The 27,249-nt window shown below is 41.5% G+C and overlaps 1 protein-coding gene across 1 annotated transcript; it reads right to left on the bottom strand.

Annotated features, from left to right (window-relative positions):
* Window positions 1–6,576: 6,576 nt before the first annotated feature.
* Window positions 6,577–7,562, bottom strand: CCDC54 (coiled-coil domain containing 54). Its single transcript, XM_008588854.1, is given in 2 exon segments — window positions 6,577–6,929; window positions 6,932–7,562. Coding segments are annotated over 2 exon segments (984 nt in total).
* Window positions 7,563–27,249: the final 19,687 nt, after the last annotated feature.

A 27,249-nucleotide genomic window follows, 5' to 3' on the forward strand; every position in this document is an offset into this window, starting at 1 on the left:
TGTCCTTTGATCCATAAACATATTATGACACTGGGGAGGGATTAGTTTGCAAAAGTCTTCCAGGAGATTTGAAAAAGACCTTGGGGGTACTCCACTTGAATATCCCTGAACTAAGTAATCCTTAGGCTTCTTTTCACAGCTAACCTTTTATGACTTTGGGATCCTGCTGCTGAGAAGGAAGGAAATTTCTACTGTTATCACTTGCAACCAGGGTTGACACTAGTAAATTCCACTGCTTTTTGCTGTTCTCGAATAGCCTGCCTAAATTTCTCAGTCATCAGTTATCTATGTTTCCTTCAATAACTCATTGTCTTCAGAGCAGCTTGTGATCAGAACCTTCATTAAGTCAGCTCTGATTTGTCTTCTGATCATACCTCTTGGATAGCATATTGAAAATACCAGCTGGATCACTGATAGTGCTTCTCTAATTAGGCTGCCATAGGCATGCTTTCATTATGATTGCTATAACAACAAATAACCATGTCACTGATGGCTGTCATCCAATTACGGCCTGTCCAATTATTATCTTTGTATTTGGCAAATATAAGTTGACTGAGGGTCACTATATATGAGAGTCCCCACATTTCAATTTTCTAATATGTAAAAAGTGTGTTACACCTTCTATCAGGATATCACCCTGTAAGAACACTCCTCCTGAAATGATTGGTGGGATGAATACATCCTCAGAATAAGACTACTACCTGGCCACATTTTCATGCATTTCTTTTCCTTTCCCAGATGACAGTGGGGGAGAGAGAAAGTATCGAAAAATAGATGGAATCCTTGACTAAAGAAAGATTGGAAGAGTCCTGTTGAGAGTGTTCCTGGAAGCCTGGGCAGATTGCTTAGAGCTAGAAAATAACTGAGGGTAGAAAAAGGATGTCCATCACACTTGATTAAACTGCCTGAGGAGGTGCTGCCTTTTTAAATATTTTCAGAGCACATGGTGTGGTCCCTTACCTCTGCCTGGTAGAAAGGTCCTCACCATATGAAGGGCTGCACCAGAACCTCAGCTGTTTCTCACTCCTATTGCGGGTTTTCTTCTTCTCCTTTTTCTCACCCCACCCCAACTCTGCCTCTGGCTGGGATGCATCTCCTCCTGTCCCACTTTCTTGTATCTCAAACTTTAAGTGAAAAGAATGGCATGGGGAAGAGGGAAAATGAGAGGACGAGCATACATATCCTAGCTTTGTCACGAGAGCTCCAGTAGAGCAACACTTCTCTACCTACATGTTGCATCAGAGCAACCACTGCCTGCTCCAACTCCATCTGCCGCTAACATTTCAAGACTCAGAAGGGCTTGGAGTTCCATGTTCCTGACAAATACAATTATTTTCCAAATAGGTTGTCTTCCAAAAGACAAGTCAAGGAGCAAAGCCTGCAATTTTTGTCCCATCTTACCATCTCTAATATCTCCATCGACATTTATTGAGCACAACTATGTGCCAGGCGTTTTTATGCTGTGTGCTTTACATGCATACATTCTCTCCCTGGTCTCTCAGCCTTCAATGCTTCATCACTGTAAAAGATGACTTTGGCCCCCCTTCAACTCTTATTCCTTGGACTAGATTCTCAGCAGGCACATAGAGACCTTGTCTCCTTCCTCACCCAGGAATTCCCCATCTAAGCTTCTCATCCCTGGAATTCCTGCCTTGGCCCCCACTTAGCTTCTTCCTTTGTTCCCTGCTCCCCAAGGTGTCCTTTGCTAGAGCCATCAATCTGTGAAGTTTTTATTCCACTATCAGGGAGAAGAGAAAGCAGGAGAGTGGGGGCCCTGGTTCAGCTGTCAGGTCTATCCCTCTTGCAGTTATTTTTCTGAATAAACTTTGGCATGGGGATATTCAGAGACTTAGCTTTATAATTTCATTAATACCATTATCCCAGGTACATTGTATTTCAGTCGGCTTTTATAGGTTGGCCAAAAAATCCAGCTTAAATACTGTTTATTTGTAATATGCATTCTGAGTTATAAATGAAGGATTTACAAATGAAGTTTCATAGTATAATGTATTGACATGTTGGTGACAGTCGACATTTTGAAAGAGTATGGAACAAAATTTAAAGAAATGCATCTTTGTGGCTTGAATAATTAACCTCAAAACATTACTTTTAAAAATAGCAATGTTTTTTTTTCTAAATGCGACTTGAATTGTGTTCTGTGAAAATTCTAAATTAAGTTTTAAATAAAGTGTATGATTTTCCAATCCAAATTTAAGCAGCAGACCAAAATAATTTGCAACTGGAAAGAACATCATTTGAAAGTATTTTCCTTCAGGACATGACTGGTGTCTTGTCATGTCTATGTGTTCACACCTAGCTCAGCTGGTTCCTGGCATAGTATCAGATTTCAACAGATATTAGTGAATGTTGTTTTTGAATGAACCAAGTGCTCTTTGTGTCTACATGAGCAAATATTCCAAACTGAACTAAATTATTTATCTTAAATTCAGCTTCCCTTCCTTCTAAATCCCTTTCTTTGTTGCTTATTTATATAGTGAGCAATTAAAGGTTGGCAAATGGCTGTTGCATTTGATGGAATATTGGTTAAATGCCCAGACCAGGAGGACAGCTTCACACCCTGTCTTATTCTTATCATGCCATCTTTGGATGAGGGAGTCAAGAGTTGGTCTGGAGCTTTTGTATTTAGGCTGTCATTTTGTTCATTTGTCTGGAGTCCTTTAAAGCTGGTAAAAGGAGGCGGAGTCTTGAATGTGAGCTCCTTGAGTCAGGGCCCGTGTCCTGTTCATCTGCTTGCATGCTATTAATATTTAGCCTAGAGAGAAAAGAAAATAACCACCATTTGTTAAATACCTGCTAAGTCTGGCACTGTTATGGAAGACATGATCCTATGAGCCGTGGAGAGAATGAGAGAGGAGAAGGTAGGGACAGGGAGGGTGGATCTCATTTAAAAAGGATGATGGCTTTATAATGATGAATATGCTAATAATCCTGATTTGGTCCTCACATATTGTACACAAATACTGATCATCAACTCTGTACACCAAAAGTATGTATAATCAGTTATGTTTCAGTACAATTAAAAATAATTGAGAATGATGGGAAATTGGCAAGAGAAGAGAGGAACACAGGGACAAGGCAACCAGGTGAGTGTTTTTGTAAGCTAAGTACAAAGAACTGATAGACAGGGGTGATTGAGATGGAGGAAAGGAGGGGAGTAACTGATGAAGACCCCGCAAACCACTGGAGGAGGAATGTGGACAGGAGAGACACCACTTCCTCCAAGCCAGGAGGGATGGAGGTGAGCTGCTAAGAGGCAGGTGAATTTGAAAGCAAGAACTGGGCAAAAGGTATTTGCTCACATCATGTGAGATCTTGTGATGATAAATAATCGACTTAGAAGCAAAATCCTGACTTTCCTCACAGGGAACTTAATTCATTAACAGGTTTGGGGAAAATAAGATAATTTAGCCAGGCTCCCCGGACATTTCTTGTAAACAAGTTGTGTGGGTGGAGTTAGTGGCATGTGCACCAATGTATCATTCTAGTTATTGCTACTGTGTGTTCTTCAGTTTGTGAGGCAGAGCTGGGGCAGAGCTAACTTCTAAAAATAGAGCATGTTTACTCTGCTGGCAGCTGCTCAGTTTCTCTTCGGACTTTGCTGGTAGCAGTTGGGCTTTGAGTTTCCCTGTGGACTGTTTCTTAGACATGTGTGTGCTGAATAAAGACTACTCCTGCTTCAGCCAAGGCTCCAAGGAACTTTTTGCGGGTTTCCTAGCTCATAGACCTGCATGTGAAGGGTTTGTGAATGGGCTCGAGGGGTCTATGAGCTCCAGACCCAGCCCTAGCTCTACAACAGGATAGACAGAATCATATGCAGGGAAAGTCTGAGACTCTAAGAAAATCATGTAGAGTCACCTTCTCCCCCTCTAACATCCTTACATAGGCAAAAACTGGGGTAAAATGAACGTAGTGGGAATCCTTGAAGAGAAAAACGAGATCCATGAAAGGCTTAAAATAACAGCCTGTCAGCACTTTACATGTGTATAATGCTTGGTGGCTTTTATTCCCCACGGTCTCTCTCAGCCCCCACGCCTGTGCTCATGTTTTTCCTTCTGCCTGTTATGTTGTCCTCAACACCTCCCCCCCCCAGCCCCCCTTTTTTCTGAGACTCTAAGAAAATCATGTAGAGTCACCTTCTCCCCCTCTAACATCCTTACATAGGCAAAAACTGGGGTAAAATGAACGTAGTGGGAATCCTTGAAGAGAAAAACGAGATCCATGAAAGGCTTAAAATAACAGCCTGTCAGCACTTTACATGTGTATAATGCTTGGTGGCTTTTATTCCCCACGGTCTCTCTCAGCCCCCACGCCTGTGCTCATGTTTTTCCTTCTGCCTGTTATGTTGTCCTCAACACCTCCCCCCCCAGCCCTCCTTTTTCTCTGACACCAGAAACCTTTCCTATTGCCCTTTGCTGCCCATCCCCATCTATCATGCATTAGAGTTGTTGTGTGCACATTTTATCCATTCCATTCAATGGCGTGTGTCTGCGGTACAGGGCATGTCTTTTACTTTTTTTTTTTCTTTTCTTTTTTTTTTATTCTCCACGATCCTTCGCTATTAGTGAACACTGAAAGAATATTTACTAGATTATGTCTCCCTTTTTACAGGTAAGGAGCAAATCTAGCTCAGATTATATAATAGAACTTGTAAGTGTAGGATTTAGAATTTAGGTTCAAAACTTAGGTTTTATAATCCTCGAGCCTGTGCTCTTTTCCTAAACTATTTGCTTCTATTTCTAGAAGAAAGCACGTTAAATGCTGTCTAAGGGGGCATGTGGCAGGCAGTGAACATGTGCACTAATATACAGGGGCTCAGACGAGCAGGCATATACCAGCTGAGTCACTTTTCTCTTCCAGAAGCCATTTGTGATGTCATTTGCCTATGTCATGGCCTATCTTCCCTAGTTACTCTCTTTTTTTTTTCCTTTTTGTCTTTTTTCGTGACCGGCAACAGATCGCAACCGGCAACGGATCGCAACCCTTGGACGGGAACGGCAACGGGATAGCAACCCTCAGTGTTACACCCGCACCTCGCTCAGCCAGTGAGCCGCCGGTCTGTATGTGGGATCCGAACCCTCAGCGGGAGCGTCGCTGAGCTCCCAAGCAGCGCACTGTAGCAGTGCGCCACCGGGCGGCCCCCTAGTTACTCTCTTGATGTGAGGATCACACCCAAGGTGCTGAACTAGAGATCCAACTGTTTCTTATGGACATCTCTGATGGTGCATAAATACATAGAGATTGCTAGTGCCTTTGCCAGAACAATGCCTTACTTTGTAAGCACAGTTATCTCATTTAAAATAAATCCATTTGATATATACCCCTACTTTAATTAGGAATATGATAGTACCACTCATATTGTACCTCTCACATATCAACTTATTTAGAAGTTATTTGTGTACACATTGTATCTGCAAATTAGCAAAGAAGAATCAAATAAAATGTTTTTTAAATAAAAAAATAAAAGTGAGTATAGCAAAAACTGTGGAAGGAGATGTATGATGATAAAACAGAATGTTGTCTGATGCCAGACTGTGTTTTATCGCCATACCTCTCCTTCCTTAGTTTTTCCTCTTTGAAACTTGGTCGTTTTTAGCAAACTGCCAAAGTCCCCCTTTCAAATTATTAACTGAGATTAAAAGCAGTACAGTTACCAAGAATATCTATAGTTTAACAGTATGTGACCCCATACTGTTAAAGGAATGATTCTCTGTTTGTAGATTTTACTTAATAAGCTAAGTGGTAAAGGAAACATTTGTTTGCTGTTATTCTGCATGATGTTTAGAGAAGTTACATGGTGACACAACCACCTGTTATGTTGAAAAATGAAGCCCACTCTGACTATATGGTATATGACAAGTCATTCATATAAGAGTCTATGATATTATAGTGTTGATATTTAACTTAGTTCCCAAATCCCTCCTTAGATTTTTTCTTTTCCTCTGTATCCAACCTACAGGACATGGTATTTGTCTCCTTTCATGAAAATAAAAAATTATCCAATATCATATTCAGCCTTTTCCCTCTTATCTAGTTGTTTGATAGAGATGAAGTTGAAGTTGAAATACAAAGCCTGTTTGTGTAATTATTTTCCTTGCAATAACTTGACCTTTCAATGCCCTTCATTTTTATAGTGCTAACTTTAATAGCCCTGACAGTGGGTATCTTTTTCCCTCTATCCCATTTAAATTTTTGTCAGTAGAGTATGTCTCTAGTATCACAAATTTTGTCTACAAGGTCTACTGGGACAAAAGTGTATAGAAAACTGACTTGAGGGTTACCAAATGTGTTTCACATTTTCTTTGACCCCCTTCGTTCTCTGCTTCTGATTATCTATGAAAACGGACACAGGATGTGTCCTCATGAATTGCCTTTGTGAAGACAGAAAATGGATCATGATAGTCCAATGAGATAATATGCCTTAATGTAGATGTGTAGAAACTTTACAGATAATGGGCCCATAGTGAGCAAACTACCAGAGTTCACAGCCACAACAATGTATGAATGCTTGCAGCAACAAGGTTACATTTATTTTATACCAAGCAAAGCAGAGAATAACTACAGTCGAGTCACTTCCTCCTTTGAGGAACAAAAAAGGCGGTAAATATAGTTGAAAATAGAAAGACAGATTGTGGTCAAGCTTACAATAGGTCCAGTGAATGGACAATATCTTTGGGTTATGATCTGTGGTTTCTCAGGAAGGATAGTTGGCCTAGAAAGAAGCCACTGGATGAATTCCTCTAACTTGGTAGCACTGAGGAAAAATCTCCACTTTCCTCCATGAACAAAAGTTAGCTTGATCCATGTGTTAAAGTCTGGGTAAATATAAATGTCTGACTTTGGTTTCTTAAAGCTTCTTGATACATTTTGATGGTTACTTTTCTTCAGACTTTTAATTTTGGGAGAATTTTTTTTTCCTCAAGATGATCTTTGGGCTCTGGATAACCAGGCACTTTTTCTGGTTCTGCTGAAGAGCTTTCAGAGTCTGTAGAGGCTGATGTGTTCTTCAGAGTTTCTGGTTTTGTGAGTTTGTGAAGCAGTTCTATGATTTCTTTACCCTTTTCTCCTTCCAGAACCTCTAAACAATGTATGCTGGAGCAAGAATTTTGGTTTTCCAGTTCTGTCACCTTCTTCTTTAAAGCATCAATGTCTTCTTTCACAGAGAGGATATCTTTAGTTTTTGTGCATTGTTTGTCTTCATTAACATTCATCCTGGTTTCCAGTACCTCCGTTTGCTTATGATAAATGTCAATCTTTTCCTGGATTTTTGATACTGCACTAACAATGTCAGCCATTTGGCTGAGGAGTTCAATTTGGGCAGTTTTAACATCTTGGAGTGTCAATGTAAAATTCATTTCTTTGTTACAACTAATGCCATCTTGAGCACAGTCATAGGAAGTCATAGTTGGATATCTAGTTGAATCTGGGTGCTGAATCTTACATTTGCGGTAAACATTTTTAAGAGATTGTCTGATCTTGGCGAGATTTGAAGTCCATATCGCCCCAGTGGCAGCTTTTACCCTCTTTGCGTGAAGTTTGTACATCTTCCTGGTGAAATAAAAGGCCAGGTATTGGGAAACATAACTAGAATCAGAGGAAGAAGCGATGTCAGAATGAAATGATCTTTCTCTTACTGTTTGCTGGATGTCTTTCCTGGTGACATCATAGAATGTCCTATGGAGGACTGATCAAAGGCAACAAGGCACTCTTAGGTGGTTAGCTTCTTAAGGGGCAGCCCTGCTGAAGGGCTCTATCTAAGAATGGTCAACTGCACGGTATCCTTCATATGGTCATCATTGACCAGATGCTGATGTCACAATGACTGCTGGCTTAGAATACATTTAACCATGGGGAAGCAGTTCTCAAAATTTTGGGTTATAGGTTATACATACAGCTTTTGTTTATGTGGGTTGTATCTATATATATTCTATATCAGAAAATAAAACTAAGAAAGTCTTAATATATTTATTTATTAATTTATTTAAATAAAAAACCTATTACATGTTAACATAAATGACATATTTTTTTCTGAAATATAATTCTATTTTCTAAAAGAAAAAAATAGAAGAGTGGCATGGTTTTACACATCTGCAAATGTTTAAAATACTTGGATTAATAGAAGACACCTAGATTCTCACATCTGCTTCTGCATTACATCTGTTGTGATACATTGTTTCGGTGGAAGTATATGAAGACAATATGACTTCACAGAGATATGGAAATGGAAATGGGAGAGTATTTTAATAACCTTTTCAGATAATTGAAGATATTGTTCTTTCCTTCTCCATAGAAATTTGACAAATGATAATTTTTTTAGAAATTAGTTGCAATGTGTGACCTTAGACCAGATAAATGAACTTTCATACTCTATTACATTAAAATTTATGGGTCTATTTTCCATTTTAAATGGGTGCATAAGATCATGCATTGGTCATTTAGAAAATAATGGTTCACTGAATTATGCAGATCTTCCAAATGTTGACTCATTTTATTGTAAAATATTAGAATATTATATTCATTAATATCACCACCAATCTCACCAGAAAAGTCTTTGAATATTGAGATGAGGCCAAGTTCATGGTGGCAGAGTCAAGTTTTCTAAAATTCTAATTTTAGCTTGAAAAGCTTGAAATTTATCAAGCTTATTTGTTGTTTTCCTTGAAGTGACTGTCTCCCTACATTCATTTTTTGCAAAAATGCTTGCCAAATGTCCAACTATGAACACTATAGTTGGTTGGCAACTGTTTTTTCAAGGAAAAATGGTGTTTCATAAAGAAAGCAGCTAGTCCATTTTTTAGCTCAGAAAAGTAGTTTTTTCTTGAGACAACCATTATACTTGGTAAGCAGCAGAAGTGCTTTGTACGTACTTCCCATTACATTATGTATAATATTAAAAAGATGGACTAAAGGGTTGAGATTTAATAAGATTAAAAATTTTTACTGCTTCATCAAGAACATTCTTGCATGAAATTGTTTTTTTCTTGTGTTCTTTTTTGTTTCCCCCCTCTAAGTGGTGGTGAATTATGCAATCACTATTGTTACAGGGGTGCCAATACCTTGGTTTGTGCTAAGGTACCAACAGTTTTACCCACCATTGCTTTTGCAATGTAATTTTCGAAATGCAAATGTAGCCATAGTGAAAAAGGCAAATAGTGTCCTAGTATTATTTTGAAATACTCTTTCCCTCATAGTCATACATAAAAAGCGACCTCATGGCACAAACTATACCACACTTTGAGAACCATTGTCTTGGAATTTAAAATAACATAATACATTTCTCATGTTTCTTCTTATAGGTACTAAGTAACAACAGTACTTGAAATCCAAAACCCTTTGAATTATTAAATAACATTTTGTCCATTTTATATATTGAGGCAAAAACATAATTTTATTCTCTGAACACATAAGACAATATTTTGGAATTGAAATGACATGATAACCATATGTCAGTCCCAATCTATTCAAGAAGATATTCCTTCTTGGATTAGTGCCAGTTCCAGATTTCTACTAAGTCACTATTTCTCCTATTTGTGCCATATTTCAGGGTCAATGTTGGCCCAGGTTTTGGTACAAACTCTGAACTTAGCCAAAAGTATTTAAGAATTTTGTCTCATCAACAATATCTGGAATTTTGCTTTATTCTCCAATTTTTAAATTGTTGGTTAGTAACCTTTCCAGAATGTCTAGAAAACTGTCCAAACTCTTGCTGAGGAAAAATGTTCTTTAGGAGGTAGGCTACCACAGAAATTGTATTTGGGACCAGAAAGGTTAAAGTGTGAAGCTGTCCTATTTACTTTGGCCAAGGACATTTTGTCCATCAAGTTCTACAGACACAGTGCTTAGGCGTATGAAGTTTTCAAGGGCTAATAAAAATATTTGAGATGAGAAGAAAAAAAAATGGCTCAGCATACTAAAAGAAAGCTGCAAAATTGCAATAATAAGTGTTTAATTAAATGTCTAAAATATACTATAATCTTCATTAATTGTTATACTTGGTATTATTAAAATTTCCTTACATGTGGAGGCAATTCGTTGATTAGATATTCTCACTTTACAAAAATTCCCAATGAAATTAGAGGGATTTCTTGTAGTAATTACTCCCTCCAGGTTAATAACAGCCAAATCTTTTTGGTGCATAACAGACACTGTTCTAAATACTAGCTTATTTACCTGAAGTTCAGAGAAATCAAGTAACTTTCCTAAGGTAACACAGCTAAAATATGGGCAGAGTCAGATTTCAGATTGTTACATTTTGGCTCTATAGTCCACATGTTTCACTGCCACACAATCATGATAAAAGTATGTAATTGTCACAACTCAGAAAAAGATGTACATTTCATTTTTAAAAAAAAAACACTATATATTTATAGAAGACTTATTTTTTAAAAATTTTATTTGTTCAGCAGCATGACAAAACTGAAGCTTTAATTGGTTATTTTATTTACCAAAGCTATTTAAAGCAGAAATTTGTGGAGACCTTAAAAGTTGAACTAGCTTTAATTCACAAGTAAAAATGAGCATTTGGAAGCTATTCTTGCCTTACCATAGTAATATAACAACTGGAATAAAAAAAAAAACAGACTTTAAAATTTTCAACTAAAAATATTTATGTATGTTGATTATTTTTATAAAACAAATTAATCTAGTAGGTTTGATACAAACATAAACCCGTCTGGGTTTCTAACTACTTATTAATGTTTAATGAAGGAAGCCTCAGCCTATTTGGGGCTTGTTAGTGAAAAGCTGTAGTGGGAGGATATATGCCTATTGATTTGGGTGAAGTTATGAGAGCAGTCAAAACATGAATGAATAACGGGAAATGAACTGACTTCCTCCTTAAGTTTCCTGCCAGGGATACAGAGGGATTTAGGAATAAAGTAGCATGGTAGACTGGAGCCTAGAGGGAGACCCTTCCTGAGGAAGAATGTTCTCCAGGAAGCTGTTTTCGGGGTAATGGTATTTGGAGTCAGAAAGGTTAGAGTTCAAGGCTGTTCCATAACTAACTGTGCTCGAGGCAGGTTACTAACCTCTCACAAGCCTGTAAAATGGGTTAATAACAGCACCTATTTCAAAGAGTGGTTTTGAGAATTAAAATGCTCAGTATTTGTAAACACTTTTCATCCCCTTCTCTAATCACCTCCTTCTTCTCACTTCCCTTCTTGAAAATCAAAGGAGGAAATGGTCAAGAGTTTGAAGCTCTAATGTGGCTCACTCACTCGATCGCTTGTTCTGCCCTTCATTCTCTCTCTTTCAGTATGACCAAGACATAAGGCCTGTGGTGCTCTGTTCACTATGCTGTGCAGATAAAGCATGTTGATTAGAAGAACACAAGAAGGCAACAAGCAAGGCTGGACAAACCAGCACTGTCTCCCGGTACAGTATTTCTCAACCATCTGTGGTATCAGGCAGACTGGCATGGAATAGCCATTGGAGATATGGCTCTAACAATAAATGATATTATCATATTTAAGTTCTGGTCAAGATGGCAGAATAGAAGATCCCCAGTGTCACTCTCCCACAGATCAACCAATTTACAACTATTAAAAAGTAACGACAGCCAAGCTGGGGCCACTAGAGCTCAGGGGAAGAGGAGAGACTTACAGAGTACATGAAGGTGGGAGAAGCCACAATGAGAGAAAGAAAGGGTCGTTCCCACCATTTCGAGCCCCAACCGCTTCCAGGCGGGAGATGGGGTGAGGAGCCAGAGACAACATAAAAAAGGACACAGAGGCTGGTGAGTCATTGCAAGGGACCAGCCCACGGCTTATCCCATGGGAAGTGTTTGGAGTATGGGGGGTAGAGGAGATGGGCCACCAGGGGAACACTGGGGCACAGCAGGGACAGCTGATCTGCCCTCCAATCAGTGCAGGACCACTCAGTGGAGACTGGTCAGGAATATAGAACGGCAGAGAGTGCAGTTTGCTGAAAAGACTGAGGCCCAGACCAGAGTTTCCACACAACCCAGGTGCACCAGACCTCATGAGACTCAGAAGTACATACAAGGTCAACAGTTAAAACCTGAGATGCACAAAAAGCCTTCTGCAGAGAATCAGCAGCAAAGCAGCAATTTAGCTTAGCTCAACTACAGGGCTCAAGTGCTGGTCGGCACAGGAAGTTCCTCCATTTAGAAAGTAAAGGGCAACAAATTAGTTCCTGTGCAGAGTTTAAGTGGTAGGAACTGCGAATAATCCAACACAGAACTGAAAGGAAAAACAAAATACCCACAGATCAGAGACAAAGTAGGATATTAACTAGGTCTAACACCAACACCAAAGAATACCTATAAAACCTAGAAGGACAGGAAGTCCCTGGGCTGCCAAGTCAAGGAGAAGGGAAGGCCAAGGGCCTCAGGCACACCCCTCTACATCTGCAATCGGCCCAGCAATGACCACCAAGCCACTACAGGAAGCATCCCAGGTTCCTGAGCCGAGGTGGTGGGGGGATGAGGGCCTCAACCACACCCCCTGACTTTTGCAACCAGTCCAGACATGATCACTGGGCCACTGCAGGAATTGCCCTGGGTCCCCAGCCAGGGTGGTGGGGGGCAGACAGCCTCAGCCATGCCCCCCAACATCTGCAAACAGCCCAGTGACAACCACAAAGCCACTGCAGGAAGCGCCCTCGGCTCCCCAGCTGGGGCAGTGGGGTCTGAGGTCCTCAGACATGCCCCCCTGGCATCTGCAACCAGCCCAGCAATGACCACCAAACTGCTGCAGGAAGCACCCCAGACTCCTGAGATGGGGTGGTGGATGGCCAATGGCTTCAGCCACACTGCCCTGACATCTGCATCCAGCCCAGAAATGACTGAGCCACCACTAGAATCCCCCTGGTCTCCCCTGCAAGAATGAGGGGAATGCCACGGGCTTCAATCATGCTCCCCTTCCTTTGTCCTCTTCCCACCATATTTCCCACTTCTTTCCCTTTCTCCCCCCCCCCCCCCAGTGATCTGCAACAACGTCTCAGAATGAGGCATGGAGTCAGGGGAAGCCAAACCCAGCTGCAACTATGCAAGCTGCTGCCTCTGCGCCGGGGCTCCACCAGGGTCCTGAGGCTTCGAGCTTGGGGAAGCTGTACCCAGCCACAACCAGGTAAAGAGCACACCAAAAACACCGTTTCTATGCCAACAGCCCACCATGGCCACCACAATTGCCATGGCTGCCGCAAAAGCAGGTAGCCTCTGTAGCAGCAGTCACAGCCACCATGCAGATGGCACGCCAGACTCTCAACTGCACTGACACAGGAGAGGCACCAGCAAAGACCAAGAAAGAAAACCAAAAAAATAAAAGAAATAAAAAAGAAAAGGTCCTCTCTCTCCACAAACCACACTCCAGAGTAATAGAAGAAGCATCTGATTTACCATAATAGGGGTGGGCTTGATCACACCTGTCTCTGTACTGGACGGATCATCTGGGCAACAAACCCAACAGAAGAACAGTTCATCTATAAGATGGAGAGAACAAATCTGTGGTTATTAGGGGAGGGGAGGGGAGAGGAGGGGGGATGGGAGGGGGAGATTTGATAAGGGGCATAAATAATAAGTAACAATAAATATGCTAATAAAAATAAATTTAAGAAATTTAAATGCTGGTGTGTTTGAGCATGTTAACTATAAATTAATTACGACAGTCAAGATTATCTATATAAAAGTCATCCTAATTTATATTCTTTTTCGTATGTTTTCTTGAGTGGGAAAGAGTGGGGTAGTTGTAGCTATTCTACTAGCAACTGGGCATTATTTGTAACCTTCATGTTACACCTGTAGTAGCCTACTATTACTCATGTGCCTTTAGTTGTTATGACCAGAAAACTTAATGAAGGTCTTTTACTTCTCCCAAAACATTCAGAGGCCAAATTTATAAGGAACCTGGGCCCTCCTACCTGAATATCACTTGTCATATGCAGAATGGGATAAAAGAATAATGGAAGAGGAACCAAGGTCTTTTAACTTTGATGAGGGTGGCTGACCCAAGGCGATAGGAATGTGCGAATTAGGGAACTTAAACTTGCTGTTACACAAGCTATGTAGTATGAAGGGTACATAGGTGAAGTGTCTTCTGCTTTTCTTTCTTTTTAGCCCTTTGGAATAGAAGAGAATGAGACTGGAGTCAGAGCAGTTACACTGAAGCATGACAGGGATGGAAGGGAAAGCAAGATGTAGTGTTTATAAGGCAGGCTGGGTGTGAGGCAGTGATGCTACACTACCAGCTGGAGGAAGTGATGGAGCTCAGGGACATTGCTAAGGCAACGTGGTTGGAGTGACACTTTAGGTGAGGTGTCTATAAATGTTCATGATAATACTTTAAAATCATATGAAACCAGAAGACAAAAGAATAAGGCAAACACTTTCAAAGAAGTGATGGAATGATAACTTTCTTTTACATTTATTTGGTAATGATAATTTACTTTTTCACTATAACTAAAATTGTGTGTTCTCTTTCTGGAATACCCTCCATCTATTTTTCACCCTGGCAAACTTCTCTCCATCCTTTAGGAGTCATTCAGTCATCTAAAATGCTTTCCTTGTTTTGCCTGATTGGTTCTGGGTCTCTATCTAGCAGTGATTCACGTGTCATATTATTATTGTTGGGGAGCCTATCTCCTCTGTAGACCGAGAACTCTTTGAGGGAGGACACTTGCTCTTCAGCTCTATATCCCCAGTCTCACAAAGCTTATCATATAGTTGGTGCTTAATAAATCTTTCTTCAATGAAAAAATGAATGAATGCACCTCTGGATGATTGTCAGGGTGTCCATTGGGTCTCTCCTGAACCTATTTCTATGCGTGGCTAGGAAATACATTGCTTGCCTCATAACAGTAGTAACTTTTCTCAGTTCCTGGGAGATCATTTAGCAATTTGGGGATAGGGATTTAATAATTGCTTCCCCAAAGACCTGAAGGAGTTAAGTGGCAGGAGAGGTAAATTGACATCAGGGAGGTGGAGGTAATTATGAACTTGGAAACAATTATGGCATGAGTAAGAGAGAGAGAGCCCAGTAATGATAGTAACAGGGCTGGTGTTAATGGCACTGATCTTACAGGTGACTAAGGTACATTGGCATACTTCCCCCTTGCAACATACTAAGTCTTTCAGGTCTCGAGAGAACCACAGGTAATCAGTGCATTCTCCAGGCCCCTGTGTGATTGCCTGGGAATGCATTTGTCATCAGTTGAGATACTCAGGCACTTATCTCTTTATTCATGTCTTCTTGTACTCTGCATTCCAAATTTACAATGAACTCTCTCTAGCTTATCTAAACATACCCTTCACCATTTAGTTCCAGAACCCTGGGGGCACATTAGTATTTTATGTAATCTTTCCTCCCTGTCATCTTCCTCTAGTTCTTTCTGTTACGCTTGGCTCTCCCTGGTAATATATTATATGAGGGTGCCTGGTTTCTGTAATTCTCAACTTTACTTCTTCTTTTCCCTTTTCAAATATTATCTTTAAACCTCTGCTCCCTTTAGCTTATGATTGACGCTCTTCTTACCGTGCTTTATAAGTCTGATATACACAATTGATGTAGCTATAAAAATAAATGGCTGGAAAAAGAGAGATTGAAAGAGAAGTGTTTTTGCTTACCCATTCACCTCTTTCCTTTAATGGAACTGGTGAATAAATTCAGCAAGTCAGTCTATTTAAGTATCTCTGTTTCACTGAATTTATATCATTTAGCAGATCCTTTTAGGAAACCGTTATGTGATGTGTACAGCACAGTATCAACTTTCTGTCTTGTTCCTGAATTGCACTGTACTTCATTTAGGAAGCACCCAAAATTGAAAGATATGGAATAAGTAATGATCACATAGGAAGTGGGGATTTAAAATATAAACAAATCAGAAATCATAAAGTGTAAAAACTGGAGAGTGTTAGTTTTCTCATTTCTAATTATGAATGCTGTGTGGTTTGCAGTGGTTTCTTATTTGGGTATGTTAATATTTTAGCATAGCCTTAATTTTAAACACTGTTTTAGTGTTTGGGTTTTCAGTTGTCATGATGCTTTACAGTACTTTGGACTACAAAATCCAAGGAGTTATCTTCTTCCTTATCCTAAAATTTTAAAGATTATAATGTGAAACATTGCACTAGCTTTTCTTAATAGTGCTCACCTTGAAAGATATCTATTATTATGAATGTTGTGTTTCCAAGGGAATTTGTGCCAGAATCTCTGTGAAGTAAATGTGTATTTATCCCTTGGCTATAGTTTTCTTTCTGCTATTAGTGTGCTCTCTGTCTGTCTTGGGCATATTATTTTCCATTCTATTTCATCTATACAATGAGAACAGCAATAATGCCATGTGCTGATATTGAAGGGGGTCGTAAGGGTTAACATGAAGAGGTTTATTACATCTAAATTTTGAATTTATATTACACCTCTTATTTAAGAACTCTAAACTAGTTATATTATGCACTGTTCCTGCAGTGTTTTGGTTTTTTTTCTCCCGCAGTTTGATTTTAGAATCATTTTCTTTCTCCTTTTAAAGCTACATACATTCTTTCTCCTGTATGGGTTTGGATTACAAATATATTTATCTTTCCAAATGTATTCTTTCCCCTTACACACTCTGATTACACACAAAATAGAAAATGCCCAAAAGGCAATCATAAAACGAAGGTTTTTGTTTTTTTCTTTTTCTTCTCTACCTAGCCTTTCGCAACATTGATGTAAGGAAAAAAGTATTTATTCACTGTTTTAAATATTCATTGAGGCCCCCCACCCCCATCCCCAGAAATACATATTGCTGCTGCAGCAGCTTTTCTAGCATGCCAAAAGCCAACTAGAATATGAAAGGTATTTAGGAATGTTTAACTGTGATGTAAAGAATTTAATTTTTTTTTTTTTGTCTTTTTTCGTGTCCGGCAACGGATCGCGACCCTCAGTGTCGCGCCCGTACCGGACCGGGACCGGTAACAGGATCGCAACCCCCAGCGCTGCGCCTGCACCTCGCTCAGCCAGTGAGCGGGAACCGGTCTGTATGTGGGATCCGAACCCTCGGCGGGAGCACCGCCGTGCTCCCAAGCGGCGCACTGTAGCAATGTGCCACCGGGCTGGCCCGGAATTTAATTTTTTTTTTAAGTACATCTCTTTCTGCAAATTTGAGTCTCTTTTTGTTGATCTTAAATTAATATAAGTATCAAATAACAGAAATGTAGAGCAACAAGGCATTTCTATTAAACACACATTTCAATAATTTTCAGCTTCAGTGTTAGGCACTAATGGCTGCGATTTTCATTGTAACTTAAGAGAATTAATTACCACTCATTCTATTTAGGTGCCCGAGTTTCTCTTCCATGATGTAGTGTAAAAAGATACTGAGCTGGCTTAAGCCCTTGGGCAATTTACATATTAAAACAGGTAGAAATTTCTATCATAACTTCCACTGAACTTTACATTTAAAGTTTTTAAGGGCACTTAAAAAAAAAAAGACCATATTGCTAGAAATCACATAGTTGTTAGAAAGTAGAGCATAAGTAAAATGGATGCCCAGGCTCATTGTAATGACCAAGAAAGTGACATAGTTGCTTAAAACTTCGTAAAACAAAAGATCTTAATTTTTTGGCTTCGATATTCCTTTGGGAATCTGATGATAGCTTTGCATACTTTCTCAGGAAACAGCATATACATACACATTTAAGTATAATTTCAGAGGGTTCATAGATCTCCTCTACCCCCACCCTCAAAGCCATTTAAGGACACCGTAAATTATACCTAAGGTTAAAATACTGGCAGTAAGAGAAGGAGAACCAAGGATTATTCAGGCTCCAGGATCTGTTTATAGGTGTTTTGCTTTGAAGGGGACTGGACTTACAATATGTGTAGTGCTAAGAGTGTAGGCAGTTGGTTATTCAAGGATCAAAGGACGGAGATCCCTGTGGAATTCAGTGGCTTGGGAATGGTTCCAGTGGGAACCTTTAAGAATGAATGAGATTTGGAGAGATGAAAGCTGTACACACCATGAAGTTAGGCCCCCTATTTGGTTTCTTTTTCACTATTCCTAGAATAGTGCAAGCTACCAGCCACTAGGCTTTCAATACATATTTACACTATAGTGTTTTGTGTCTCATTTCTAGTGAAGAGCTTGAGCCAAGAGAAATGGCATAAACCTAGGGTGGGAGTTCTGCACGTGCCTCTATAATGAGGCAACCAAGATGGGTGTTGGTTGGTAGTCTAGATATCTGGTGGTCAGTTGGGAGCATGGCAAGTGTTTTTATAAGAGTTATTCAGGGGTCAAAGCTGCAAAATTAAATATCTTGAGTTTATTGCTGAGGAACTAAGAAGCAATGCAAGTGATATATCCAATATTTTGTTGTGAAATTCTATCAGCCTTTAGGAATAGAGCTTGGTGAAAGAAAGTGAGCCGAGATGCCGGGTACCGTTCAAGCTTTATTAAAGAAAGAAATCTGCTGGGCTGTGCTCAAAGTAGCAGGCAGCCCAGGGCTGCCCTGAAAAGGGGACAGCATCAGGTGTGGGGATGGTAGAGCTTAAATAGTGCACCAAGGGCTGGCTGGTACCATCAAGGAGGGTCATTATGCTAATGTGGATTAGGGTTGAGAACTGTGTCCTTGCAGAAGCAAAAGCGTTTTCTGTTTAAGTCAGGAGGCTTCTCGCAAAGAGAAGGGGGACAGGAGGGGAGGAGATGGGTGGCGCCATTTTGTACTTGGGCTTGTCTAAAGGGGCTCTCTGGTTATGTTGCAGATCTATTATTCCTGACTTTTAAGTATAGGAAAAAGGGGAAAAGGGCAGAGATCTCATTCTTCTGAAGCTACTTCCTGCTGGAGATGGGTGAAGGTATGGAAAAAATAAAAGATTTAGGTGGTGGGGTATTTGTTTCATGTAGGGAGGCTGTATTCCTTCAGGGAAGGGTCGGTGATTCTGAGGTATTGATATCCTCCTTGCAGGGACAATTCGGCAACCTTTTGGTTGGTGAAAGCCTGCATACATTCCTGCAAGAAATTAGAGAAACATCAAAAGAGACTGGGACCAAAAAGTAGGATGAGGCACAGTTAGGGGTCTTAGTAAGGGTATAAACCAGGGTATCCAAAGGTTCAGTGAAATGGTTTGAGTTGTTTTGGATCTCCCCAGACTCATTTATGTAGTAACAGCATTCCTCCCCCAAGAAGAGGAAGGTGCCCTCCTTCTCGGGTGTAAGGAAGTAACATAAAGAGCCCGATGGTTCTGTAAAGTGACTGTCATGAGTGAGGTGACCTGTCACTGGAGGGAGGAGATGCTATCTATACTTTGTTCTTCTGAGAGTTTTTGATAGAACTGAGAAAAAGTAGCAGGGCCTGCTATGCCAGTTCCAGTTGCAGGAAGGAGCCCTGCCCCAATTAAAAGGTACAATTAGTGCCCTACAGGAGCAGGGGGCACTTCCTGAGAGGGGGGGCTGAAGTTAGTCCCAGTCCTGTCTCCATCCCTCCTTCTGTCTGGAGGGTGATATCAGAGACGAGCCAAAAGAATATGCAAGAAATCGTGTTGGGGGTGCAGGCAACAGGATAACGTAGTTTTTTAAAGGAAATATTTTCTGGTTTTAGGGCATGGATGAGGAGGGGGTAAGTGAGTGGCAGCGTTTGGTGTTAATGAGGCAGAGTGTGGGCAGGCCCCACATAACGCTGACAGTCCCCCCAGGGGTGAGATTAGAAGAAAGTGAAGAGACGTTTGTGGAAACATTGCGGGCTGCATCGACAGGGAGGGGGTGACCACAAAAAGTTTCTTGTGAAGTGGGAGAAAGATGAGTCGCTTGGGGACTAATCTGATTCGCTGAGGACTGTGTCGTCCCTGTGGACCTGGAACCTCCATGTTCCAGGTAAGGGGGAGCATTGATATAGGAGGAAAAACACAGGAAGGATGTGAAGGGTTAGGGAGCCAAAAGAATTTAAAGGGCACGTTGCCACAATGAAATTACTAAGAAGCATCCTACTGATAGGAGGTAAAGGAGCGCCAGGAGAAATCTTCCTATAATGTTATAATCTTTTGGGGCAGCTGCTGCCAATCCTGTTGCAAGTACTAGAACAGATAGTGTAATAGTAGCTCATGTGTGAAGGACATGAAGCGGCCTGCAGGAATGAGAGGATAATCGCTGCAGTAATGATCATCCTTCTTCTGGGACTGGGGGAAGAGCGAAGGTCCTGGAGATTTTCAGTTTTGTGGGTCATAAAATGGACGAAGTGTGAGGAGATGTCGGGTTGGGGGTTGAGTAGAGGGACCCCTCTGGCTTGGTGTTAACCAAGATTCTTTGGGTACAGTCTCAAGTTCTCATTTTACCAAGGATAAGTGATACCAAGGGGCCTTTCCTAGTACCTTTACTGCCATGGGGGTGGTGAAAGTACTGTATACGGCCCTTCCCAACATGGTGAGAGAGGCTTTGGGACTCAGGTTTTAATATACACTTGCTGTCCTGGGCTCAGTTTAAAGTCTGAGAGGGTGGTGGGGAAAGGATGAGGTAATAGAAGTTGGCTTGTTCCCTGGGAAAATCCCTAATGAGCAAAAGAGTAGGGAAATACGGGCCTAAGGGCAATGAGCTGGAAGGGAGAGGTGTGAAAGTGAAGGGCCTACTGTACATAAGTTCGAGGGGGCTGAGGCCTGTGGGCTTTCGGTAGGCAGTCCATAGGTAAAAGGGCAGCTGCTGCTAACACCTTTAGATAGGGGCCCATCCTCTAGTTGTGGTGTCTAGTTGTTTAGAGAGGTATGTAACTGGGTAGAAAATATATCCAACCTCTTGTCCCCAAACCCCAACTGCCAACTTTTGGGTTTTGGTGACCTATAGGATAAAAGGATGAGATAGGTTTGAGAGAGATACAGCTGGGGCTGCGAGGAGAGTGGCTTTTAATCACTGGAAGGGAGAATGAATGGGCTTTGTGGGATCTACAGGAATGGCAGGATCCTCTTTGGCTGCCCCATAAAGTGGTTTTGCAAGCACGCCAAAGTTAGGAATCCATAGGTGAAGATACCCTGCAAGCCTCAGGAAAGAAAGGATTTCACCCTTTGTGGTAGGAGCAGGGAGTTCAGAAATTAGACTCTTGAACTGAAGGAGAAGAAATTCGGGCCTTGCTAGGGACACTGGATATCCTCTGGAGGCCAGGAAATTAAGGAGAGCAACAGTGTGGGCCTGTGAATCCTCATAGGAGGGGCTACAGAGGAGGAGGTCATCCACATATTGTATTAAAGTGCTAGAGGGTGGAGGAAGTTCACATAAGTCTTGAGCTAAGGCCTGGTCAGAAAGTAGGGGCTATTCCAAAACCCCTGAGGTAGTACTGCCCAAGTAAGTTGTTGGGAATGGCGCGTGTGTTTTAGTCCTGTACTAAATGGTATGAGCCCTTAGGCTTTATAACCCAAAGGATGGGTGTATTAAAAGGCAAGGAGGTAGGCTGTGAGAAATGAGAAAAAATGAGTTTGTGTATGATGGGTTTTAAGCCTATTAGGTGTTTGTTAGCAATGAGGTACTGTGGGACATCAGGGGACAAAGAGGGGTTCTGCAGTTTAACAAGGATAGGGGAATGGTGCATAGCAATGGAGGGAGAAGAAGCATCCCATACTAGGGATTAATGCTCTCTGAGGGGGAGGGGAAGATGGAAGCCTCAGAGGCCAGGTCTTGGTGTGGCCTGTAACAGGAGTATTGTAGCTGGAGTTAAAGTGTTTAGGGTAAGAGTAGCTTTGAATTTGAAAAGAATGTCCCATCCCAGTAAAGGTGCTGGGCATTGAGGCATTATTAAGAATTTGTGTGTAAATTGGGTGTGTTGTAGGGTGTAGGAAAGGGGTTGAGTGATACGTGGGTGTTATTCTGATCCTGTGACCCCTACTATTGTGATAGAGGATGGGGTTGTTTGCCCTGCATATTCAGGAAGGGTAAAGTAAATGGCCCCTGTATCAATGACAAAAGAGACCAGCTTACTTGCTATGAGGCGAGTTACCGTGGGCTCATGTGTGGTGATCTCCATGGGGGCCTCAGGCCCTGGGCATTGTCAGTCCCAGTCCTCCTCCTGGGCAAAGCTGAGAAGCTCCAGTAGGGATGGCTATGAAGTCAAAGGCTGTAAGTTGGGGACTGGGCCCATCCCTCTCTGGAGAGTGGCATAGTCAATACCCCAGTGACCTGGCCATTTGCAGTAAGGACAGAGCCCCTGATGGGGCTGTGGATTGGGACATGCTTGTGTCCAGTGACCTGGTTGACTGCTTTTGAAGCAGTTCTCAGGTGGCTTGTCTTTTAAGGCAGCCAGCTTTGGATTATGTGAACCTTGGATGGCATTAGCCAGGAGCTGGTATTTGGCCTGATGTCTTTTATAGTTTTTTGAATATCAGGGGCAGATTGGGTAAGGAGATGAGAGTTTAAGAGGGCCATGCCTGCAGGGGAGTTTGGGTCTATACGTGTGTATTCATATAAAGCCTCAGAGAGGTGGGTTAGGAACTTGCTGGGATTTTCAGTGGATCTCTGTGTGATCTCTCTAAGCTTGTCATAATTGACTGACTTGTGAGTAGCCTTTTGGAGGCCATGAAGTAGGTGTGTGATCATATTATCCCAGAGATCCTGATTCCTGTGGCCAGCCTGGTAGTTCCAATTTGGGTCTGTGCAAGGAACAGCAACAGCTCCCACAGGCTGCCTACTATTTTGGGCATGTACCTGAGCTGCCATTCAGACCTCCTCCCTGTACATGGACTCAGACATTTCCTTCCATCCCAGCCACTTCACAGAAGGGTTATAAAAAGCTGGAGCTGAGATGGGCTTGTTACCTGACAAAGGGGGAGAATGGGAGGAATTAGGTTGAGGTCAAACATCTGGAGACCAGGTGTGGGGAAGAGAGAGAAATGTGGAGGGCTGATGGATCAGAAGATTGATCCGAGTCTGGAAGGAGAGGTTGAGCATGAGCTAGGAGAATTTGAGACATAGGACAGTTTTGACAGAGAGAAGAACATGTTCAGAGATAGGAAAAGGCCTGAACAAGAAATCTCTACAGATTTTGCCATTTCAGTGAGTGTCTAAATCGAGTGCCATCTTGTGACCACTGGGACCCATTGTAAGAGGCATTTGAGTTTTAACGTCTCCCTGGAGGCCAAGAAATTGGCCAGGAGACGGTCCAGAGGTGTAGAGTACAGATTACAGTAGAAAACAGGATGGGATGTTTAGGTTCAATGTCTCCCTGGAGGCCAAGAAATGGCCAGGAAACAGCCCAAGGGCATAGATTGTGGAGGTGTGGATCGTGAGGATCCCATGTAGAGGGTGAGAAAGGGCAGTCAGTCCTGGTAAAAGAAGAGTGCCAGCAAAGGGCGTCCACTTTGGTGCCCACCTTCTTTTTGAGAGAAAAGCCACCGACCAGCTAGAGGAGCATCCTCCCATAGCTGGGGGGCATGAGAAGAGTTCCCTCAGCCAAGCGCCTGGGCTTCGTAGAGACCTGAGTCACAAAGAGTAGTTGGGGGAACCATAGAAGTAGGCAGGACAGACCCACTGACTCACCCTGAATTGAGGCTGGTGTTGGATGCATTGGTCTGAAATGACAATAGGAGAGAGAGCCCCGAGTGTACCCAGTTCTGGCAGGTCCAGGAAGGGCGGCTGAGGGCCAATCACCCCCAGAGAGAGGGGATCATCCACAACATTGACCAAAACCCTTCCCGGGTTTCGGTACCATAATGAAAGAAACTGAGCTGAGATGCTGGGTACCCTTCAATGTTTATTAAAGAAAGAAATCTGCTGGGCTGTGCTCAAAGTAGCAGGCAGCCCAGGGCTGCCCTGAAAAGGGGACAGCACTGGTGTGGGGGAGGTAGAGCTTATATAGTGCTCCAAGGGCTGGCTGACATCATCAAGGAGGGTCATTATGCTAATGTAGATCAGGGTGGGGAACTGTGTCCTTGTGGAAACAAAAGGGGTTTCTGTTTAAGTCAGGAGGCTTCTTGTAAAGGGAAGGGTGGACAGGAGGGGAGGAGGTGGGTGGCACCATTTTGTACTTGGGCTTGTCTAAAGTAGCTCTGGTTATGTTGCAGATCTATTACTTGGTAGTGGTGATTCCAAATCTCATAAATTTACCCCTAGACCAGAATTCCCCTTAGCAGAGGAGGATCTGACATTTTCATTGTGGCTTCTCCAACTTGCAGCTTTCACCTGAGCACTTGAGCCTAATTTCCCAGAGCGGGGAGGGAAGCAGAGGCTTTCTCTTCAGGATAACCAAGTTATTTTTAATTTCAGTAACATTTTAAAAGGGGGTGTAATCATCAAATACAGAACCTGTAAATCCCTCTACCCCTTTCCTGCTACTGTTTTCTCATCCTACCTGTACACAAGTGGCCTCTGTACCTGTTGAGTCATCATTGTGGTGCCCTGAGTCAGCTTGTAGCTTCCCTTTACTCTGAGATGTAAACAGAACCATTGGCTATTAAGTTATTTGATCATGACTTGCCTTTGGGCATTTTCTTCTTCCTCTTTATACAATTTACATATCTATATGTATATTTGTCTATTTTGCACATATAATACGAGTGACAATGCAGTTTTTCCTGTTTAAAACCTTGACTTTACCCACAGCAGGACTGTCATTTCACTTATTTCCTACTGATTGTTACAAATAAAATGATCCTGTAGTGAAGTGCCTGAGGCCCAACATGTCCAAAATTAAGAGAATGTAGTAAATCACAGTCCAGTCACACAGGCTGTATAAGTGTGAGTGTGTGCCAGGCTGGCCTGGGCTGGTGATATCTCCTTTCTGAGACTTTGTGGTTCTACAAGGAGGGACAAGAATTAGCATATCACTTCTGCCCTTTCTCCATTCCCTCAGAGGAGGAGGAGTGCCTTTGTTTATTGCAGAGGTTGGGAGGAGGAACGAGGCTTGTGTACATTATCTTCTTCCTCTTTTCCTTTGTCTTTTGGATTTCCCTGCCTACCAGGAGCACTCTTTATCTGTCTTCAATGTCATGGACTGTTCAAAAGAAGACTCTGCTCCCGCAAGTCAGGGATGGGGAATGGGGCTGAGCTGGGAGATTCAATCCAATTCCGAGATTGGGTATTAGAAAGACCATGGTTGCCACATGTCTGTGCCACATCCATCACGAGGGTGATACTTTGATCTACTGTACTCTTCTACCTATTTCAATTGTTGTAGAAGTTGGTAGAGAAAACTTAATATATTTATCTTCTCCTACATTCAACAAAATAGGTTCATCTGTAGTCATTACAAATTTGGTTAACATTACTTAGCCTGTGGTTTTGGAGAAGCCCAGGGTAAGCCTATTTAGAGTGGACTACATTTGGTAAGAAGACTATGAATTTGAAATTTTGATTTTAGATGCAGGGTTTATAATCAGAGATGACTGCACATCTCTTTTTCTTTTTTTTTTTCCCTACCACAAACATAAGAAAAACCATCCTGACCTGCTTTTTTAAGGGGACATTGTTAGTAGTAACCTGCAATTACCAGCTGTGGACATTTCAATCAATTTCTTTAAGTTTTCTATGCACTTGTTTCCTTATCTGTAATACAGGAATGATAGTACTTCATAAAGTTGCTGAGGGAATTAAATTAAATGAGAAAATATATATGGAAAATAGCTCAGTACCTAGCTCATCACAGGCATTTGATAAATGTTTAACAACCTAGGTTGTTTAATAAATGTTTAATAGCCTATGGTGTTCCAGGTGCTGTGTCATAAAAATAGTATTATTTATGAATCAGTGAACTTAGTAACCTAGCATTTTGCTGTGTAAGACAGAGCAATTGAAAAGTTAGGGGAAAGAAATCATTCTGCTACAGATGACCTCATCTTTTTCACTATTTGTTGTGCAGTATGCATAAAGCAAATGTACTTCACAGGGCCTGGTTTTCCAAAGCCTTGCAGTTTCAAATATTGACCTTGCAAAGGACAGGAAATTTTCCCCAGGCTATAGTCTCTGTTGTAAGATAAAGAATTGTAACACAGCAAGGTTGCTGGCTCAAAGACAGACAGGTTACTGATTGATATGTAAAGATACTGGGAAATTGCTGTAAGAAGAGAATGTTTGCTAAAATCAAGTTTTTTTTTTTTTTTTTTTTTCCTTTTTGTCTTTTTTCGTGACCGGTAATGGGATTGCAACCCTCAGTGTCGTGCCCGTACCGCGACCGGCAACGGGATCGCAACCCTCGGTGTCGCACCTGCCCCGCGCTCAACCAGTGAGCGGACTGGTCTGTATATGGGATCCGAACCCTCGGCAGGAGCGCCGCCATGCTCCCAAGTGCCGCACTCTACCAAGTGTGCCACCGGGCCGGTAAAATCAAGTTTTTGATAGTGGATTGACTTAATTGCATTATAGAATGTCACCTTGCTTGTCTTACTGAATGTTACCAGTTTCTATTGTTAAACTTGTTAAACTCTACTTAGAAAAAAACCCCACCTGTGTTCTCTTCCTGTAACTTCCTGGTCTGGAGAATAAATACAAGAAGAGAACCCCAATTCAGGGTTAATTTCCCAAATGGAAGGAATGCCTCTATCTTGAGGGTTCTGGGAGATTAACCCCTTTTCAGGGCTTCTCACTGCTCAGAAGTGGGAGATTAACCCCTTACAAGAAGAGAACCCCAATTCAGGGTTAATTTCCCAAATGGAAGGAATGCCTCTATCTTGAGGGTTCTGGGAGATTAACCCCTTTTCAGGGCTTCTCACTGCTCAGAAGAAATGGGCTTTGAGTAATCTTTGGCAGCTCCATCACCCAGGGGAAAAGGGGTAACAAATCCGTGGGAGGCAAAGCAGCAATCTATTCTGTAAATTTCTTTTTATCTTTCATTCAGCCAAAGTCATTTTGATCCTATATCTAGTTCTTGATGTGTCTATGTCATGGTTTCCTTTTAAAATTGTTAGTATTTATATTAGTCCATTTCTGTTGCTTATAACAGAATACCAGAAACTGGATAATCTACAAAGAATTGAAATTCATTTATTTTTAAAATTTTTTAAATTTTCGTTTATTTATTTTTATGAAATATAATTGATTATACATCTTTGTCTCATACAGAGCCAACTATCAGTATTTGTGTACTATATGTGATATCAAATCAGGATAATTAGCATATTCATCATTGCAAAAGAAAATCCATTTCTTAATAGTTTTGGACGCTGAGCAGTCCATGGTCCAGGGGGCATATCTGGTGAGATCCTTCTCCTGGGTGGGAACTCTCTACAGGGTCCCATGGCAATGCACGGTATCACATGGCAAAAATGGCAAGAGCTCTATCATGTGTTCCTTATAAAGCCACCAGTCTGCACCTCAGATAACTCATTAATCTAT

Source organism: Galeopterus variegatus, unplaced genomic scaffold (genome assembly GCF_000696425.1).
Source record: "Galeopterus variegatus unplaced genomic scaffold, G_variegatus-3.0.2 Scaffold132, whole genome shotgun sequence".
NCBI lineage: Eukaryota > Metazoa > Chordata > Mammalia > Dermoptera > Cynocephalidae > Galeopterus > Galeopterus variegatus.